This window comes from Mustela nigripes, chromosome 14, assembly GCF_022355385.1.
Source record: "Mustela nigripes isolate SB6536 chromosome 14, MUSNIG.SB6536, whole genome shotgun sequence".
Taxonomy (NCBI): domain Eukaryota; kingdom Metazoa; phylum Chordata; class Mammalia; order Carnivora; family Mustelidae; genus Mustela; species Mustela nigripes.
In genome coordinates, this window is record NC_081570.1 from 36,071,455 (window position 1) to 36,083,028 (window position 11,574).

General features: G+C 54.2%; 1 protein-coding gene across 1 annotated transcript; it reads right to left on the minus strand.

The window, feature by feature from the left end:
* Positions 1–777: 777 nt before the first annotated feature.
* Positions 778–9,698, minus strand: POMGNT1 (protein O-linked mannose N-acetylglucosaminyltransferase 1 (beta 1,2-)). The gene is made up of 22 exons (XM_059374608.1): positions 9,591–9,698; positions 8,922–9,091; positions 8,184–8,298; positions 7,911–8,029; positions 7,195–7,260; positions 6,991–7,104; positions 6,055–6,172; positions 5,762–5,860; positions 5,468–5,595; positions 5,056–5,126; positions 4,752–4,827; positions 4,485–4,568; positions 4,354–4,395; positions 4,080–4,138; positions 3,676–3,748; positions 3,464–3,592; positions 3,252–3,377; positions 2,178–2,242; positions 1,935–1,979; positions 1,572–1,707; positions 1,189–1,298; positions 778–1,089 (listed from the first exon to the last, which is right to left on the minus strand). The coding sequence occupies exons 2-22, from the start codon at positions 9,039–9,041 to the stop codon at positions 1,002–1,004; spliced, it is 1,983 nt and encodes a 660-aa protein (XP_059230591.1). The 5' UTR covers positions 9,042–9,091; positions 9,591–9,698; the 3' UTR covers positions 778–1,001.
* Positions 9,699–11,574: the final 1,876 nt, after the last annotated feature.

Genomic DNA, 11,574 nt, shown 5'->3' on the forward strand with positions numbered 1-11,574 from the left:
TAGAATCAGATTCTCCTGCTTTCCTGCTCCCATCACCTCCCTCATCCCCCAAGCATCTCTTTTTGCTCTCCTGCTCCATCTTTGGGGATAGGTACCTGCCCAGACAAGCTAGGCGAGATAAAAGCTCCGTAGGGAAGGGGTTTGGGGTGGCTGTTCTAAGCTCAGCCCCAAGTAGGGTGGGGCTAAGGTGAGGCTCTGTTGTCCTAAGGTGGAGCTTAGGGAAAAATCTTGGGAGTTTGAGACTTGGGCATCCCCTGGTGGCCAAATGGCCCCAAACGAAGCTAAACCCTGTGGAGGACAGTAAGGAAAACTATCATGACCATTCACTTTCCTATCCCTCTTTCTCTCTCTCTCTCACACACACAAATGCCCCCACCCCAAACCACCTCACACATAACCATAAAACACATCCCCGGAAGTTTTCTCCTTTTTTAATCAATGACCACCTTATCCAGCTTTGGAAATCTGGACAAAGGGGAGGCTGAAAAGAGGCCTGGTTCCGTGTCTGAGGGTCTCTGAGTGAGTCTGTGGCAGCAGGCCGGGCCCCAGCGGGCCTGTCCGTGGGTTGGGCACAGCAGATTCCTGAGTAAGAGCCAGCCCCATCCCCAGGGCAGCACCCCAGCTGAGAAAGGATTCCAGGCCCTCTGGGCTTCAGCCTGTTCCCAAGGCCCTCAGGACAGTCAATAAATAGGTTAGATTCTGAACCAGGCCTGGGAGGAGGGAGTGTGCAAAGGGCAGGATCAGCTGCCCAGGGACCCCAGTGATTCCCAGGTACTATCCTGGCCCTTCCCAACAGGGAAGTAAATAAATAGACCTCCAACTCAGGTACAGGGGCGTTGGAGCAGGGGAAGCCTCCCCTTTGAGTTAGTAATTAAGTCTCATGTTAAAAACAAGCCAACCCATACCCCTACCAGTGTCTACAAAATCCTACAGGATGGGGTGAAGGGCTAGCCTGCCTAGGGGTACACAGTACCCAGCCCTGCAGGGTCCTGGAGGAGGTCTCATGTCTGTTCTGCGGCTCCTGGGGCTCCCTCTTCCTTTGGGGGTGGTTCCAGGAAAATTGGGGTGATTGATGGTGGCTTCTTCACCCTGGGAAGATAATTTGAAAATGTATTGGGAAGAGGTAATTAGCTACGTCCTCTAATGCCATTAGTCTCCCATTTCCCAGGGCAGAAAAGAGTCACTCACGAGTAGGGGGAGGCTGGGACGCCCACGACCAGGAAGTGATTCTTCTTTCGAAACAATCTCCACAGGCCCCGGTGGTTGCCACGCACATCCAGGTCCCAGATATGGAGGCACTGGTAAAAGTAGGGCAGGGGGAGAGACAGTGGTCAGAGAGCTGCGGGGAGGGGACACTGAGGACGCTTGGCCCAACCCCCCACCCCTCCTCAACAGTCTCCTCAATTTGCAAGATGTAGCATCTTCTAGAATATGGAACTGGACAAAGGGGTTGGAAGAGGGGTTCCCAGAGTATGAAGAGAAGGTTCAAGGGTAGAAGATGATCCCAGAACAAAGGCTCCCTATTTCTGGTGGGGAGGAGTAAGCCTGGGGTGGATGTATTGGTGGGGCACCTTGGCAAGCTGGGTCCAGGTAGTGAAGTCATCATCCTTCTCCATTCGAATGAAGGCCACATAGGTGTGGCCCTCTGTATCTGGCAGGAAAGAGTCTTCACAAGGGTTCTTGCTGTGGTCTAGAACCTCAGCCTCACTGTAGCAGGGGGTAGGGGAGAAAGGCCAAGACAGAGCCTGTGTCACAAGAGGGTACCCTAAGACCCCATGCTTAGTTTAATGCTCTGCTATTGCTGTCTTGAAATTCTTGATCTTTGAACAAGGTGCTGATTTTCATTTTGCAGTGGGCCCCAAAATTATGGGGCCAAGACACCCAATATTTGCCTCCTCACTCCTGCCATATATCCCTACTGGCAGAGGCCATACCTGAGCAGCCTGTGAATTTCCACTTCATAAGCTTCCTTCTTCAGACTGAAGGAGAAGCAAAAATGGGTCAGGGGAAGGGGTCACCCTTCAGGTTCCAGGGGCAAGGCAAGGGATCACATGGGTACTGGGTGGCAGCAGGGCTGGGGGTAAAAAAAAACAGGCCCCATGGCTGGAAGGGAATACTGGGGATTGGTCATCAAGGCTCCCAGACATCTTCCCCTTTGCCCTGGCCCCAGTCCCCACCTGTCCACGTTCCTGAGCTGGACACCTGGAACCGTGTTGAACTTGTGCTTCTTGAAGTAGGCCTCCTGGAGTGGGTGTGAGGGTAAGCATTAGGCCTTCCACGGTCAGGCCCACACCTGCCCACTGACCACATACCCACAAGGCCCCCAGATGAAGCTCTGGACCCACAGAGGTCCCTCTAACCCGCCCCTTCCCAGCCTCTCCTGTCTTCCCCATCCTCTTCTTTGTCACATCCTCGACAGGCTCTTACTAGCTTTAGTTTGGGCTCCACCATTGCTAGAGAGCTCAGGCCCAAACCAGCAGCTCGTGCTACTGACCCCTGAGCTAGTCCCTGCTCCCAGTTAATTGTCCTGGGGTCTGCTGCTGTAGGGCCCCAGAAGCCAGAACAGGCCCTACCAGGCCTGGTGGGCAAAAGAACAGGCTGTGCTGAGAGGGAGGAAAGTGCTGTGACTCAGGTACTGACAGTGACCTCAGGTAAACGCCTACCCCTCTCTAGGAGATGACTGGGGTCTTGTATAAGCCAGCCTCTCAGGGTCCTTCTGGCTTCTCGGAGGTTCCAAGCCATCCATCTGTTCCTTTGGGCCGGGCTGTCTCAAAGCGTACTCTTGCTGTAACTGGGGAGTGGCCCTTTGGACACAGCCAGGTAAGGCATGGGGGCCTGGGGACATCCCTGTTCACTTCAGGCGGAGGCTTGAGCCCCCATATTTGCAAGGATGGGAGAGGGCAGAGCTGGCAGGGCTGTGTAAGTGTCTGGTGGCAGAAATACCCTCCCCACACCGGCAGTCTGGCACTAAGAATAGTAATAATAAAAATAATACCAGCTAACCCTTACATAATGCTTGCAGTCCAAAGTCTTTTCCATATATTAACTCACTTAAACCTCATCACCTCAAAACCTAACAAGGTAGGTAGGATTTTTATCCTCATTTTACAAATCAAGAAACTGAGGCAAAAGAGGGTACGGGATTTTCCCCAAGGTTTGTCAGTGACAGAGCTGGGATGGCTCTGGAGTCCACATTCTTGCTCCGTCTATCACATGGTGCCTGCCTCCGCAACACCCCGCTTCCCACTCACGTGGAAGTAGCCGTTCATGTTGAGGCCAACGATGCCGAAGTGGTAGGATCGGGAAACATCAGGGATGATGCACTCTCGGCCCCGGCGCTGTTCAGGCATCCGCATCCACATGTCCCAGTCCCAGAGCTGCAGGCCCGGAAGAGGATGAAGGTGAAGAGGTCTGGAGTTGGCAGGGGAGGCTCCAGCCCACTCCCCCTACCCTGCCAGGGCACCTTTTCTGGTGTGGGCCACTTGGGCTCAAGCTCTTCCTTGTACAAGGACTTCCTGAGCACCCAGCCCAGCCCAGGCATGGTCTCCACGCGGTACAGCAGTGCTGGGTCCTCAGCTGTATGTTCGTATCCCTGGAGACGGGGGGAGCCACAGTGGGAGGTCTTAGCTTGGTGCTTATACCAATGCCCCAGCTGACTCCGTCCCCTAGGCTTACCTGGTCGTTCCAGGCAGAGATACAATACAGGCTGTCATCCTCCTCCAGTAGGTGGATGGACTGGCTCAGGAAACTGAGAGAGGCAGGGTCCAAGGGTTCAGGGAAGGGCAAGGACACACACAGTCACACAGTGATGCTGGAAGAGCTAGAGATGGGACTCAGGAGTCATGCCTGTGTGTCCCATCCCCTAGATCCCCACTGTCTTCACCCATCCTTTCTACACTCTACTCCAACCCCAATACCTGCCATCCTACCTTTGTGCTCAGGCTTTTCCCCCACTTTCGAGCTGACTTCTCCCACAGAGCTCTCCCAAATACCCTACTGCCTTATTTTCTGGAAAGCCAGTTAAGCCAAGAGGCCTGAGGCAGCTCACAGAGGCATTTATGGAGTGGCACTCCCCTCACCTGAAAAAATCCACAGCAATGTCCAGGTCCTCTTCCAGAACCACCGCAAACCTGGCTTCCTGCAGGGAGAGGTAGGGGACCGCATGACCCCAAGGGGGCCCTTCCCATCCTGTGCCTCCTCCACCCTCATCTCACTTCTCAGGCAGCACTACCCCCATTTTCCAGATCAGGAGGCTGAGGCCCAGAGAGGGCAAGAGCTTGCTGTCTATTAAGACCAGACTTTATACCCATGTTTTCCCACACCAGGCCCAAGGGTTTTGTCCTTACTACTCACAGGAAACAGGTTGAAAGTGGCAGTGAGGCTGGCTTTGTAGTGCTGGGTGGGGAATGGAAAGAGGGCATATGAGCTTTGGGGTGGATGGTGGGGTCAGGCGTCTGCCCCTTCCATCCTTGCCTAGGCAGTACCTGAGACACACGGGCGTTCTTGATGCTGATGGGCGTGTGCTGGATACCCCTCAGACCAAACAGTGCCACCACATCCATTGGCTCCTGGGGGGCACGGCTACTGGTCACCATGTGAACCACCTGCCCCCCATCCACCTTGCAGGCTCTGCCATGCCAAACCGTCCATATTGCACAGCCTTTGCCCGGGCTGTCTCTCTTGTAATCACTGCTACCCCGCACCCACCGCCCTGGGCTCTGCTCTTCCCATAGCCTCCAAACCCCACTCACCTCATAGTAGCCATCGATGAAAACTGTTATCATCTGGGGAGACACCCCCTGGGCTGACAGCAGAGAGCGCAGCATCCTGGGGAGCCCAGGGATGTGTTAGGCCTTTCTGTCCCCTCAGTTCAGGGCCCCTCTGTGCTAATCGATGGGCTCACATTCCCCCTGTCCACTCACATGAGTGAATGGGCCTAGAATCTGCTGCCTTTCCTCCCACCTTAAGAGTTCTTCCCGCAGGCCGATGAGCCCGAGGGTCCCCCGTGCTAAGCACCCTCCCATTCAGCACTGAACGGCCCTCTCCCAGGCTCACCTATACAAGTAATTGGGTCGGTTCCCTGCAATGACAGCCACAGGCACGTTGAGGACCTTGTTGTCCGGGAGCTGAGGGAGAAACAGTTTTTAGCTCTTGCCTCACTCCTTCTTCAAACTGGAATTCCCACCTAGGGAAGGGTTCTTTGGAGAGAAGGTGACTCCAGAGTAGAGAGGGAAATGGCAGAGGGTCTGTCTCCCTGTCCGGGCCCTTCCACACACTCAACCCAAATCCAACTCCAGGCCTTTGTTCACATGCCTCCCCTCCTCCAATCTTTCCGAGTCAAGGTAAATCCCCAGGTCCTGGTTCCCTCTCTCGGGCTGGGATCGGCAGAGCCCAGCCTGGCTCTTTCCTCGATCTCCCTGCCAAGCGGAGAAGGGGTCTAAGCCTCCCTGTCTCAGGCCCCACTCACTGGGTCAGGGCTGAACTCGATGGGTGTGGGGTCCTTGCAGCTGCACACACTCCCATAGCCCTCCACCTTGCTGCAGAAGCGCCGGCGGCGACGGTTCAGCTCCGTGTCTGCCCAGTGGCACTCTGCCTCTGACAGAGGAATGGGGTCAACGGGATGATGTGTGAGGGGGCACGAGGTTAGTGTGATCTACAAAGCCCCAGGTACCCAGTCAAGAAAATAAAGCTTCATAAATAGGACCCAAGGCCCGCCTCCAGCCCAGGCACTGCCCTGGAGCCCCGTCCCCACTAACCCCACCTTCGGCTGAGCTCAGCGGCACATCTGTCTTCAGCAGGACTGGGTCCCCCCAGGAGGAGAGGGCAGGTGACTTAGAATGTTTCTCCCCAAGGACAGGACCTAGCAGGGGAAAGGAATGAGGTGCGATGGGAGGCCTAAGCTCCAGTTTTAAAGCTTCTTCCCGGCTCTCTGCCCACCTTCATCCAGCCCACCGCTTCTGGCTCTTCTTTGCCCCCAACCCCACCCGATCTCTTGGGGTTCTGCTCCTTCCGGGCCCCTGATACTACAGGGTGGATGGCCTATGGTGGCCGTACCTCCTTTGCGTCCCACGAAGGCCCATGTGTCCCTCCAGCCCAGGGCAGGGCCGGCCTGGCTACCCAGGCTCCTCAGCAGAGCCTTGGCTGTGTCCTTGAGGTGGAAGGAGCCCTCGTCCTGGGAGACCAGGGAAGGCAGTCAGCCTCACTGGCACTTTTCTGAGAAACCTGGCCGCATGGAGCACTCACTCTGTGTCAGGCACCATGCGAAACCTTTTATTTTACATTAGCTCACTAAACAGCCACGACAACTCTCTGAGGTTACTATCCTTTCACAGAAAGAAAACTGCTCAGAGAGATTCTGAGAATTGTCCAAGGTCACCAGGCTAGTAAATCCTTACTAGGATCCCACATAATCTGCACCTCTCTGCCCTCTTTTCCCACCACCCCCCACCCCTCCCTGAATCTACAGCTCCACGGGCACCCCTGCAGCTCCTGAAGCATGCCAGCACCTTCCCTCCTCAGGGCCTGCACCCTTGCCAAGTTCTTACCGAGACACTCTTCCTCCAGGTATTTGCTGGGCCCTCTCCTTACTTCCTCCCACTTTCTGCTTACATGTCACTTCCTTACAGAGACCTCCTCTTTCTAAAAGGAATCACCCATAACTGTCTTCCTTGCCTTACTGTCTTCATTAAGTTGTTGTTTCCTGACATTATTGGTGTACTGGGCTTTTTTGTGGTTGATCTTGCCTTGCAGAATGTAAGTTCCATAAAGGCTGCTTCCTGTTGTATCTCCACCACCCAAAACAGTGCCTGGCACACAGTAGGTGCTTAATAACTACCTGCTGAATGTAAATGACAAGGCCAAGACTGGAACATTCATTACCTTCCTCCAGAGGCTCCTCCCACTATGCTTTCTTAGGGGTAGAGAACCTGGGGCCATGAGCAAGGTCGGAGCTGGGGGCACAGACAAAGGGATCCAGGCAGAGTCACTGACCTTGACCGTACAGATGAGCACTCGGCCAGGTGCCACCATGTTGAGGAACAAAACCATGGCCTCGTCCTCATGAGGTGAGTATGTGTCAAACACACGCTTTGCCATCACGTGGCCCTGGTGGGGGACATATCTCTCGTGAGTTAATGTCACCAGCAAGGAGGGCTCAGCTTCAGTCCTCCAGGCCCCCCACCCCTAGAACCTCACCGTGGCCTGGTTGAGAACGATGACGTGGATGCCGCGGCCCTGCTCCCGAGCCTCGTCCTCCAGCACCTACCGGGCAGCAGAGACCAAGCCCAGCTCTTCACACTGGCATTCGAGGCCTGTCTTACAGGAACTCAAAAAACCAGCTGTGGAAAACCTCCCTCCTGCCTGTGCTTCTGTGAACAGCTCTTTTCCAATCCGGCCTGAAGGCCACCCCTTCCAGAAAACCACCTTAACTTACCCATCAAAAAAGAGACCAGCTCTTTCTACAACCCTCCTTTCCACGGCTTTCAAGCTCCTAGAGCCCTTGAATGTCTCTTCCTCATTCTGGAGATATCATAATTCATCAGACTGAGCCCCTCAAAGTGGAGCCAGTTCTGACTACCCCCTTGGTCCCCAATGCCCCAGACAAGGCCGAAGCCAAAGAAGGGACCAGAAGATAGTTACGAAAAAAATCAATCAATGAATTGTCTGCCTACTACTGCTAATGCTCACTTTTGATAAAATGCCACTACATTTAACACATTTCACACACTTTTCACCAAATCCTGACAAGCTGACATCACTAGTCCCAGCCTAAAGATGAGGAACCGAGGCCTCTAGAGCCACATAGCTCGAAAGTGTCAGAGAGGCAGTACCCACTCAGACCATGGATCCCGGAGCCAGGGAACCATACCCTAAGAATACAGGGCCGCTACGCCAGACAGTGGCCCACTCACCGTAGTGCCATCCACCGCCACATACACTTTGCTGCGGCTTGAGTACACCTCCACATCCAGAACCCGTCGGGGACCACTGCCTCTGCGCCGTGAGGGCTCTAATCGGCCCAGGGCCTCATCTGTGGGGGTGCGACAGGTTATGGAGACAGTCTCTCCAGCAGAGTCTCATCCCTTGGCATCTGCTTATCATTTCAGCTATGAGATCCTAGGGGAACCCCACCCCCACCCCGCTCTTCACCCCACAAGCCAATCCCATCCTCAGCCTGGACCCACCATAGTCTTGCTCTGGTTCTGGGTCTCCATTAGCCTCGCTGATTGCTCGCCGTGTATCCAGAATCAACTTGATGTTGACGATGACGGTGACCAGTAGGAAAAGCACTGCTCCTGTCTGAGGGGAGGGGTAAAGCTGACTAAGGAGGGGTGCCCCTCTAGATCACTGAGGGTCTTCCTGAAAGGAAGGTCCCTGGCTGCAATGAGGACACAGGGAGAGCCTGAAGCCTGTCTCTCCTCCTCTGTCCACCCAGTTCTACTCCCCCCAACCATGGTCCAATTTCAAGATCACTTCCTCCAGAGAACCAGCCCTGACCCTTCTCTTCATCAAGGCCTTCCCTACCCAGAGCTCCTGTATTCTTCCATTTGAGGCCCTGATTTCCTTGGTCCCCTCCACAATTAGTTCCCACAGATGGAGACAATCCCAGAGAACCGAGCTGGGGATCAGAAGACCTGGGTCTTAGCTCTAATGGCCTGACAGGTGGGTGCCCCTGAGCAAAGCCTTCCTGATTAGACTTCAGGTTTCTGTCAGAAGCCTAGGGGGTTGTACTTGGGTTCTGATTCCAGAACTCTGGGCCCAAACCACCACCTCGGAGGGGCATGACACAAAGAGGTTTCCTTTCTAGGAACCTGCTGCCTCCTTCCAGGGTTGGAAGCAGCCATGGTAGGTCCCAGTGCCCATAGTGTAGGCTAGGGTAAAGCTGGGAGGGAGCCCCCAGGGGTGCTGGGACAGCTCTGTACCTGACAAAATCTCCGCAGGGCCCGTTGGTTGGTCAGTTTATACTTCCAGGTAAGATACCAGCTCCTCTTCTTCCGAGCCCCAAAGGGCTTGATGAGGGAGCTGGCCTTCCAGTCGTCCATGCCGGATTGGGGAGTCACCACTGCCCTGGCCAACCCATGCCTTCAGGAATCTGAGAGGACCAGAGGGTCATAGGGACTAGGGTGTACCTCCCAAAGTCTGATGCCTTCTGGGGAGACCAGGAGGACCTCCCAACAACTCTTTCCTGCAGACATCCAGGTTGTGTGACCTGGGAAAAGTGGCTCAACTGCTCTGAAAGGAACCATTCAGAGGGGTCGGGTCACCTGGAAACTCCCCTGGGGCTGAGGTGCCTGGGGTAACTGGCAGAGCTGCCCAGGGCCCCCAGAACAGAGGCCAAGTAATCGGCTCTCAATGTTCATCAGCCCCTAGAAAGACCAAGGCCCAGGACTTCCCGGTCCTGGGGTGGGCAAAGGGCACAAACACCACCCCCCACCAACCCTGGCCCCCAATCCTCCACCCGCTTGCTTGCGCTTTCGCCCTCTCCTATCTGGCCCCGCTCTTCTCCTTCCAGGGCTCGGAGCCGCCTGAGGACTCGGGAGACCTGCCCCGGCCGCGCCAACCCTCCCGGACTCCCGCCCTGGAGGACTCACGGCTCAGGGGGCCCGGGCCCCGCTCGGGCCCCTCTCCGGCCCGCACTGCTCTGCCCAGCGCGCAGCGGCCTCCGCCTCCTCCATGCCGCTCGCGGCCCCGCCCCGGCCCGGTCCGCCCCGCCTCCCCGCTTCCGCCGCCGCCGCCGCGGGGTGAGAGGGCGGCGGGCGGTGCTTAGGGCGGCGGCGGCGGCGACGGCGGGTGTCAGCGGCCGGCGAGCACTCGGAATACTCAGTTCCGCGGCAGCTTCGCAACTGGAGGGCGGGATGGCTGCTGGAACACAGCAGCAGCCCCTCCCCCCAACTTAGCCTTGGCCCCCAGCATCATGGATGGCGAACCCTAGAGCCTAGAGCCTTGGACGAGACCACTCGGGATGCCAAGGTCAGAGGGCCTACAGGTCTCGGCACAGCTACCCGCTTCCCTTGCTTCGGCAAGGCTTGCACCCTGGTCTAGGGTGTGCCTTTGGAGGCTAAAGAGAGTTAAAAATCTGATTCGACCACTACGCTAGACCTTGGGCAAGTCACTTCACGTCTCAGCCTGGATTTCCTAATCTGTGAAATGGGGGTATGCTTATATAATACTTACTCTATGCCAGTCACTGTTCGAAGTACTTTATTTACACCACCTTGTTTAATTCCACAACAATCCCATGAGAAGGGTACTGTTAGTAATGAGATCCAGTGTCACAAAGCTGGGAGCTGGAATTCAAACAGGCATCCCAGCTCGATTCCTCTCTCAACACCCCCTCCCCCTACACTGATAAGAATAATACAGATTTGTCCTGCAGGTTTAATGAGATAATACATACAAAGAACTTAGCTTAACACCGTAGTTCTTATATTTTACCTTGCATCAGAATCACTTGGAGGGCATCTTAAAACACAAATTGCTAGGCCCTGTTCTTAGAGTTTTCCATTCGATAGTCTGGGCAGAGAAGAATAATGCATTTCTAACAAGTTTCTAGATGATGGTGATGTTTATCCGAAGTGAGTAGGTAGACAGGGAAGTTTTAAGCAGAAAAGTGATATAGTCCTATTTAACAGAAACTTTACTGTTTTGTGGAGAATGTTTTAAAAGGAAATGGAGGAAGCCAGAAGACCAGTTAGATTTTTTTGAGCTCTCCATATTCCACCTGCTTCCTAAATGGTGGGATGGTATCCCCCAAAATGTTAACATGGGTGATTTTTACTGGTTTTTTTGGGGGGGGGCGGTGATTTTTCCAAATAGGTATGTATTAGAGAATAGAAGAAAACCCAGCACATTTTATTAGCATTTGAAAAAGATGTCACTCAGGGCTCCTCTCTGATCTTTGCTGCTCAGTCTCCCTCTTCACAGATCTTATCCACTCTCCTGACCTGTTAACCGCCTAGATTCTTACACTTGTATCTGTAGTCTTAACATTTCTCCTGAGCTCTAGGCTGACCTGTGTCCAGCTGCCTGCTGGACATCTTCACAGACCCCTCCAACTCAGTGCCACCCCTGCTGTGATCATCTCTTCCCACTCCTCCTAGTCCTCTTTCTGGGTTCCCTTCCTTTTTGAATGGCACCAGGCCAAACAGCTAAGAGTCACCCTTGAATCCTCTTCTCCAAGAGCCAGTCCAGGTCTGTTTGCTCATCACTGTATGCTCTGCACCACACACACTGGCTAGCAAATAGTAGACTCTCCATAATATTTATTGGAATCATTTGTTTTCTTGAACAAGCCATCATGAATGCCACTATAATTAAATGAATATAACCAGTCTTGTCTATCTTACCTCCTTAAGAGTTCTCCATTCTGGCCTCTTTTCCAACCTCACAAACAGCCCCTGGTCCAGACCATTTCAGTTTCTTGCCTTCCAAACAGTTTCCTTGACTCCAGTTTTGTACCCCTCCAATCGTTTCTCCTTGCAAAATCCAGAGTAATTTTTCAAAAAGGCAAATCTGTTTTTTTAACCTCTGATAACCCTCTGTGGACTGAGAGACACTAAGGAAAAATATTTTACT

Excerpts from the sequence above, each read along its gene's own strand:
- POMGNT1 (XM_059374608.1), bottom strand. The coding sequence starts at position 9,041 with ATGGACGACTGGAAGGCCAGCTCCCTCATCAAGCCCTTTGGGGCTCGG. Across the intron at positions 7,261-7,910 it reads TGGCGGTGGATGGCACTACG|GTGCTGGAGGACGAGGCTCG; the intron begins GTGAGTGGGCCA and ends GCTGCCCGGTAG. Across the intron at positions 7,105-7,194 it reads TCGTTCTCAACCAGGCCACG|GGCCACGTGATGGCAAAGCG; the intron begins GTGAGGTTCTAG and ends GTCCCCCACCAG.